This window comes from Cnephaeus nilssonii, assembly GCF_951640355.1.
Source record: "Cnephaeus nilssonii genome assembly, chromosome: 7".
Classification (NCBI taxonomy): Eukaryota; Metazoa; Chordata; class Mammalia; order Chiroptera; family Vespertilionidae; genus Cnephaeus; species Cnephaeus nilssonii.
In genome coordinates, this window is record NC_137078.1 from 34,039,945 (window position 1) to 34,048,778 (window position 8,834).

General features: G+C 39.6%; 1 protein-coding gene across 5 annotated transcripts in view; it reads left to right on the top strand.

Annotated features, from left to right (window-relative positions):
* The window catches only part of EVI5 (ecotropic viral integration site 5), a 185,273-nt gene extending 176,795 nt beyond the window's left edge, over window positions 1-8,478 (top strand). For all 5 annotated transcript variants that reach the window (XM_079776026.1, XM_079776024.1, XM_079776027.1 and 2 more), the window contains one exon: window positions 7,668-8,478. In XM_079776026.1, the coding sequence (XP_079632152.1) occupies window positions 7,668-7,982 (315 nt within the window). In that variant the 3' untranslated portion in view covers window positions 7,983-8,478. The remainder of the gene's footprint in view (window positions 1-7,667) is intronic.
* The last annotated feature ends 356 nt before the right edge of the window (window positions 8,479-8,834 follow it).

Genomic DNA, 8,834 nt, shown 5'->3' on the forward strand with positions numbered 1-8,834 from the left:
TTCAGAGTCAACTTCTTAAAAAATCCTGTTACTATTGATATTTTGACCTTTTCCCATGAGTAATGAATGGCATCTAGAATAGTGAATTCTTTTCAGAAGGTTTCAGCTTACTTTGCCCAGATCCATGAAAGGAATCACTATACCAGGGGTGGGGAATATCTGGCCCAAGGGCCATATAAAGCTGAAAAATCATTTGGTCTGGCCTTGTCAAGGCATTAAGGGTGAGTTAATTAAATGTTTGACCATATATAACAGGCTAATTTTTAAGTTGATAATTTTGTGTGGCCCACGAATGATGTTATAAATATCCAAATGGCCCTTGGCAGAAAAAAGGTTCCCCATCCCTGATCTACGGCATCCATAGCCTTATGAAATGTATTTCTTTAATAATAAGATTTGAAAGTCAGAATTCTTCCTTGATCCATGGGCTGCAGAATGGATGTTGTGTTACCAGAAATGAAAACATTAATCTCGTACCTCTCCATCAGAGTTCCTGGGTGACCAGGTATAGTGTCAATATTTTGAAAGGGATATTTTTCTCTGAGCTCAGGCAGATTAGATTTAACATAACTTTTGGAATGGTAAATGAGCATTGGTTTCAACTTGAAGTCCCCAGCAGCATTAGCCCCTAACAAGAGAGTCAGCCTGTCCTTTGGAGTTTTGAAACCAGACATTGACTACACTCTCTAGTTATGAAAGTCCTTCCTACATGGCATCTTTTTACAATATAAGGCCGTTTTGCCCTGGCCGGTGTGGCTCAGTTGGTTTGGTGTTGTCCTGTGCACTGAAAGGTTGCAGTTCGGTTCCCAGTCGGGCACATGCCCAGGTTTCGATCAATGTTTTGCTCTCAAGTCAATATTTCTCTTTCTCCCTCTCTCTCTAAAAATCAGTAAAAATATATTTTTAAAAAACAATATAAGGTTGTTTTGTCTGCGTGAAAACCTGTTGTTTAGTGTAGCCACCTTCATTCTCTTAGCTAGATCTTGAGGATAACTTGCTGCAATTTCTTCATCAGCACTTGCAGGTTCACCTTGCACTTTATGTTATAGAGATGGCTTCTTTCCTTAAACCTCATGAAGTAACTGCTAGCTTCCTCTCCTCTCTCAGCCTTCATAGAATTGGAGAGAGTGAGGCTTTGCCCTGGATTAGGCTTTGGCTTAAGGGAATGTTGTGGCTGGTTTGATCTTCTATCCAGACCACTAAAACTTTCTCCGTATCAGCAATAAAGCTGTTTCACTTGCTTATCCATGTATTCGCTGTAGTAGTACTTTTAATTTCCTTCAAGAACTTTTCCTTTGCATTCACAGCTTTGCTAATTGTTTGGCCTGTGTTTACTTTCAACATGTCTTCTTCACTAAGCTTAATCATTTCTAGCTTTCCAGTTAGCCATGTAACTATTCTTTTGCTTGAATACTTAGAGGTCATTGTAGGGTTATTAATTGGCCTAATTTCAATATTGTTGTATCTCTTGGATTAAGGAGGCCTGAGGAGAGGGAAAGAGATAAGGGGCTGGGGGGGGGGGGGGGCGGCAGGACATGACCAGTTGGTGGAATTGTGGGCATGGCTCATGGCTCCCCAAAACAATTACAATTGTAACATCAAAGATTACTGATCACAGATCACCATACAGTCCTGTATTGCTTAACAATGGGGATACCTTCTGAGAAATGTGGCATTAGGGGTTTTTGTCATTGTGCAAACATCATAGAATGCACTTACTGAAACCTAGATGGTATAGCCTACTACACGCCTAAGCTATATGATATGGCCTATTGCTCCTAGGCTGCAAACCTGTAGAGCATGTTACTGTCCTGAATACTGTAGGCAATTGTAACACAAGGTAAGCATTTATGTATCTAAACATACCTTAAAACAGAAAAAGTATAGTAAAATACAGTATAAAAGATTAAAAAATGGTATACCTGTATAGGGCACTTACCATGAGTGGTGTTTGCTGGACTGGAAGTTGCTCTTGGTGAGTCAGTGAGTGAACGGTGAGTGGATGTGAAGGGCTAGGACATTACACTGCTGTAAATTTTATAAACACTGTACATTAGCATTGCCACAAACATAAATATTATATTGCACTCCAGTGTTACAATGACTACAACATCAGTAGTGATAGGAATTTTTCAGCTCCATCTTATGGGACCACCTTTTATATGCAGTACATAGTTACAGCACATGACTATAATGAAAAAGTTTGAGGTATTGTGAGAATTACCAAAATGTGATGCAGACGCACAAAGTGAGCAAATGCTGCTGGAAAAATGGTGCCCATAGACTTCCTCAAAGTGAAGTTGCCACAAACCTTCAATTTGTAAAAAATGCAATATTTGTCAGTGGAGTAAGGCAAAGCACAATAAAATGAAATATGCCTGTATAATGACTCATTATATTAGTATTCAGCATCAACATCATTAATTTACATTTACATCCTTAAGTCTATATCAATTCTCAGTGGAACCACAAGCACACAGATGCTTAATAATGCAACTCCTCAGGCCTCTCCTCTGGAATGGAGACTGAGATACCTGGGAAGTCTTAATTTTTACAGGTTTCCAAGATGGTCTTAGGAGGAAAGTTTGGAAAATAATGTGGGTTTGGGGAGGGGGTAATTTGTTTTTCTGACTCTATTTTAAACAGTTTTATTGAGATAAAATTTACAATTATGGAATATTTCTGTCACCCCAAAAAGAAACCTCATGTCCATTTTCAGTCACTTCCTTTCTCCTCCCTTCTCCCCCAGTCCTAGGCATCCACTGATCTACTTTCTTCCTCTATCGATTTGCTTATTCTGGATGTTTCATATAAATTGAATCATGCAAAAAATAATAATAAAAAAAATGGAATCATGCAATATGTCATCTTTTGTATCTGGCTTCTTTGACTTACCTTAATGTTTTTGAGGTTCATCCATGTGTCCATACTTTATTCCTTTTTATTGCCAAATAGCATTCAATTGTATAGAAACAATGTCTTAATGTGATTATTTTACATGATATTTTTATTCAAATGATTGTCTTAGTTTTTTCATTTTTTTCTTGTGGTGTGTTTTCTTATGTGTAATTGTCCTCTAGTACCATGTAAATCCTCTGTTATGTGTTCATCTCTTCTGTTCAAACAGTTTAGTTGTACTATTAGTTTCTCCTTGTTGAAGAAATCTTTTCTCTGATCTGCTCCAGTCTACCTCAGTGAGGACGAGGTGCCTCCAAGCCTCCTGCATAATTGTCATCTTGGGAGCTTTTACGGCATCATAGGGATTCCTTTTACTTCACTTTTGTATTGGACTTCCTTTTTCCTGGATGAAAGAAAGGAAAGGAGAGGAGAGGAGAGGAGAGGAGAGGAGAGGAGAGGAGAGGAGAGGAGAGGAGAGGAGAGGAGAGGAGAGGAGAGGAGAGGAGAGGAGAGGAAAGGAAGAAGAAGAAAGAAAGAAAGAAAGAAAGAAAGAAAGAAAGAAAGAAAGAAAGAAAGAAAGAAAGAAAGAAAGAAAGAAAGGGCGTCTTTTTCTTTCTTGATGTACTTCAATTTGGTGTAGCAAATCCCTCTTTCTGGGGGGAAAAAAGATTTATGGGAGATAAACTGTAAAAATGTTTTATTTGATTCACCCAAAAAAGGGTTTCTTTGAGGGGTCAGATTAAATCATTGCCGTTTTTAACTCATATTTTAGCCTCACACTTAATTGATAGTTTGAGTGAGCATAAAAAATTTTAAAGATAATTAAATGTAGATTAGATTTTTTTTCTCAGAATTTTAAAGGCATTGCTCTATAATTGAGAAGTCTGATATCATTTTTATTCTTAATCCTAATATATAAAAAGCCAGGGACCTTCACGACCAAAACAACTGGATGGACGACCGAACAGCAGGCTGCGTGGGGCGACAAGGCCAGCAGGGGGGTTAGTGAGGGACAACCAAACAACTGAACAGCAGGCTGCATGGGGCGACCAGGCTGGCAGGGGGGGCAGTAAGGGGCGATCAGTCTGGCGGGGGGTGGGGGGTGGGGGACAGTTGGGGGCAACCAGGCCAGCAGGGGGGGCAGTTAGGGGTGATCAGGCTGGCATGCAGAGGTGGTTAGGGGTGATCAGGCTGGCAGGGGAAGCAGTTAGGGGTGATTAGGCAGGCAGGCAGGCAGGCAGGCAAGCGGTTAGGAGCCAGCAGTCCTGGATTGTGAGAGGGATGTCCGACTGCTGGTTTAGGCCCAATCCCCGGGATCAGGCCTAAACCGGCAGTTGGACATCCCCTGAGGGGTCCCGGATTGGAGAGGGTGCAGGCTGGGCTGAGGGACCTCCCCCCTCCCCCATGCATGAATTTCATGCACCAGGCCTCTAGTATTTTATATAAAACATGTTTTTGTTTGGGGCTGGATACTTAGTTCTTTTCTTTGTGCCCAGGTACTTCACAAGCCTTTTCAATCTCAAAGCTCATGTCTTTCATGACAGAGAAATGTATGTCTAAGATCTCCTTTCATTTGTTTGTTTGTTTTTAAGATCTCTTTTTAGAGTATCCTGTTCTTTTTTTTTTTTTTTATTTCAGAGAGGAAGGAAGAGGGAGAGAGAGATAGAAACATCAATGATGAGAGCGAATCATTGATACGCTGCCTCCTGTACACCCCACCTTTGGAAATCAAGCCTGCAACCCGAGCACGTGGCCTGACCAGGAATCGAACTGTGACCTCCTGGTTCATAGGTTGATGCTCAATCATTGAGCCATGCTGACTGGGCAGAACAGTTACATACACATTCCTGGACCCTACCAGGAGAAAGTTTCAGGGAAATATGTTTAAACTGACTGCTTCTTTCTGGATGGTGGAGGTGGCCTATCTTAGTTGTGCTGCTGAAAGGTGGTGTCCATTTGTATAAACCAGACAAACCCACAGGAGACGTCCATAGTTCAGCCGCATTTTTGTCCTGAGTAATTAAGAGTTCCATTTCAGGTAAGTCCTCTGTGACTCAGCCCCATTTGGTTGGAATAGAGGATTAATGATTCTCAAACTGAGGATATCAGAATCTCCTGAGATGCTTGTTAAAAATGTAGACTCCGGGATTTCACTCTCGAGTTTCCCTTAGATCTGGGAAACGATTCTACATGTTTAATAGGCGTCCTCTGTTATCCTGATGCAGATGGCCAGTGGGCCATATTTTGAGATATGCTAATCTAAGTTGTTACCAATAATGTCCTTGAAAGTTTTGGGGGGTTGGGTTGGGCTGAGAAGATTAAATACCTGCTTTTTGTATTGTTTAAATATAATTAGTTCCTAAAAGAATAGTAATAAGGATAAGCAGTATAGCTCTTAGAGCTAGGCAACCAAGACTTTGTACTTTAGAGGGCCCAGCTCTGGTCTTCTTCCAGTCAAGTCCCAATTCACAGGAGGAGGGGTCCCGGAGGACATCCCCACCTGGAGTCCATTTCACAATCCGGGTACTTAGTACTCTGTAATTCCTTGCCTGGTGTCCACTTTCCTCCTAGGCCCAGGGGATACCTAAGTTTTACCAAATAGTCTCTTCCCTTAACCTTTTCTCTTGCCCACCCGAACAATTCCTCTATGCCCTTGCTATTTTATATTAGCAGTTCTCAAAAAAAAAAAAAAAAAAAAGCAGCATTAATTGCATCTCCTTTGACATTGAGGAAATGACCCTCACCTTATAGTTAGTTTTATGTAATATTTGAGATGGCTTATTAACATCTGATATACTGAATGTTTTAATTGCAGTAAGTTTTGCTAGAGCAGAGGAAAGCTACAACTTTCCAAACAGTTGGGAAGTTGTGGTTCCCCTGCTGTGCTCCTCCTTTGTAACAGCCAGGAAAAAGGAATCACGTGTTCCATATTATCTCTTCAAAAGGGCCTGGGGAAAAGAGAGAAAGGAAGAGATTAACTGACTTAATTTAACACTTGGAGCCATAAATCATGTGTTGCAATATGGTGATAGGATGTTGCATCAGAACATGGATGTGGCAGTTGTAATGCAGTGGGTATCACAACCATGGGAGGCTGTGTGGTGCTCTTTGTCCTTTCCCTGAAGATTCAACTCCAAGTCTGTACCCCTCCTGCCCTGCCAAGGAGAAAGGTGTTATTTCAGTTACATTGTACCTCCCGGTAATTTTGTTCTCTCCGCCGAGGGCACATGCATTTCTTTATGGGTGAAAGTTTGCCACAGACATCATTGTACCCTCTTGTGTCCTGTGGTCACATACCAGCAGGGAGGTGTTGGATTTCCTCACATCTTCCTGGAAGTCTGTAGGGAAAGCTGGGAGGTGTTATGGCAAAGCTTACATGTAATGTCTTTACTCGGAACCGTTAGTTTTGAAAGTGTATGTAATATTTCCTGAATATTTCACATTGCCTTTATCTCAAGATTTGAAAGATAGTAAGTGATCAGGAGTTTGTCCCTGAGAAACAAAATTGAAGATTGACAGTAATGATAAGGATAGGAGAATGCAGTGTATTTCAGCAAAGTTCTTGATAATCAAAGCAGATTTTGATAGTTAATTGTTTTTTATTGTTGTTTTTGCATTTTTAACACATGGAAATATCAAAATTAAATTTTACATTTAAAACATAAACTCTTGAGGACAGGGCTAATGTCTTAATTATATGGTAGTGCAAGTAGTAGTATCCATGGTGGTGGTTTGGGAATGTGAAGGAACTTAGGCAAAGAATTGACAGATGATGAAAAGAAATAACCTTAAATTCTGATAAAGCTGGGTTTGGGGGGATGTGGTTTAGATTTGTGACAGTGGGTTTTTCAATATGAACTCTAGAATTAGTCAGACTTGCCCACCAGTAAAATGTAGCCTTTGATCTCCACAACCCTTCCCCCTTGAGGATCACACCCAGGGATAGAGAAACAACCTGGTTCCCAAAGATGGAAAGAGAAGGAGCTGAGCAAAACCTGCAGTTGCTGTCCCCTATTTGATGGTGAGGGAAGTGGCTCCTCCCGGGAAGGAGGAGGGGAGAGAAAGCAAAAACGTTACACACTACTGGCATTCCCCCACACAGAAGGAAATAACTTAGTGGGCGGAAGTATTCCTGCTCTAACAGAGTGATAGTGGTGAGGTAGTTCTTAGGATATTGTAACAGGACATTAAAGCAAGTTTTAATGATTTGTAAATTATTTTCATGATTCACTGAATTAAGGAGACATGCTCTTAAAAGACAGTGTGGTAGTTTGGAGTATGACTTTTAAGTCCATATCTTCTGAAATATTTATAGGTGAACTGATAGGATATCTAAGATCTACCTCAAAATAATCCAGGGTCTGGAGAGGTATACTGTAATTAGATTATCAATGTTGTGTTAGGTGATGGGTACATGGGGTTCATTGTATTACCTCTAGTAAAATGAAAGTTCAATCTGATTCTAAACTTTACTATTAGCTATGTGTCCTCAGCAACTTGCTCTACCTGAGTCTCTGTTTCCTATTCTCTGAAATGAGGATAATAAAATCTACCTTAATAACTGTTGTGATTATTCAATTAACATAGCACATTATGTGCCCATTACATAACACACAGGAGTCGCTCAAAAATTGGTAGTTACTATTCTATCTATAAATAGGAGGAAATCAATGTTTCATCTTCCTTAAACATGAAATGTTTGCTTTCTTGGTGAGGTATGTATATATTTCCCCCAGGTGACTGTATTAACTTGGATTTTGTTTTGACAGCTCAGGTGCCTAAAAGGCCAGAGGAGCTTCTTGGGCCAACCCCCTTTTGATGGAATCCACATTGTCAACCACTTAATAGGAGATGATGAGTCATCCCATTCCTCTGATGAAGATCTCATAGAGAATTCCTTACAGGAGAGTGGCATTGGTTTTCCTTTGCACAGAAAATCTGGCGTGATGTCTTTAGCCCCCACTGTGGCAGATGGTAGTGAAAGCGAAACAGAAGACAGTGTGATGGAGACCAGAGAGGGCAATCAAGTGGATCAAAAGGAACGGCCCCCAGGAAAGAGAGAATCGTACTCAACCACTGTCTGACCATCACTGTGAACTAGACTGTGGATTTTTTTAAGGGATCAGTTATATGATTAAGGGTTTTTGGGGACATATCTGTTTCATATGTACATATATATATTTTTCAATCTTACCTGCCTTTTGATCTTTGCCAAACCGTCACCACTGACTGACCATTGCCATAAAGTAGACTGGAATATGGTTAATGTGAAAAATAAGGTTTAGCAGTATTACTGAATCTTAATGTTTCTTGTGTAGAAAATGTAATTATATCTATATGTGGAAACAATTTGAAGTTCTGAACTATGAAAATTTAATTTTCTTCAGACAAAACTGCTCTTGTGCAATATTTTATGCTTAGTAAACAAATTGTATATTTATGTTTATCAATTTGTTTTCAGGGCAACTGTCTACAAACATTTGACCAAGACACACATCTGATTTATCTTATGCTTTTGTGTTTGGGGGAATTTTTTTTTCCATTTGAAATTACTGCTTTATTAGTGGACCACTGAAAGTTCCCAAACACAGTGTCTTTTTTCCCATATAATGTTTTAAATACAAATTAGGGTTAACTGTCTTGAGAGTTTTAAGTTTCATTTGAATTTCTAATTTTTATATGCATATCATATGATACTTCCATATATTGCTTATCATCCAGAGCAGTAAGTTAACTACAAATATATTGTTTTTTGTACATAATTTATAAATCTGCATCACCCAACATTGAACATCATTTTATATGGAGAATGTACATGTTGCAAAGTGACTGCCTTCAGCATTCTAACAGGACTTCTGTAAATACAAAGTTAAAAGGAAATTGAAAATAAAACCAAACACTAATATTTTAATAGTTTTAGTACGTTGCTTAGCATT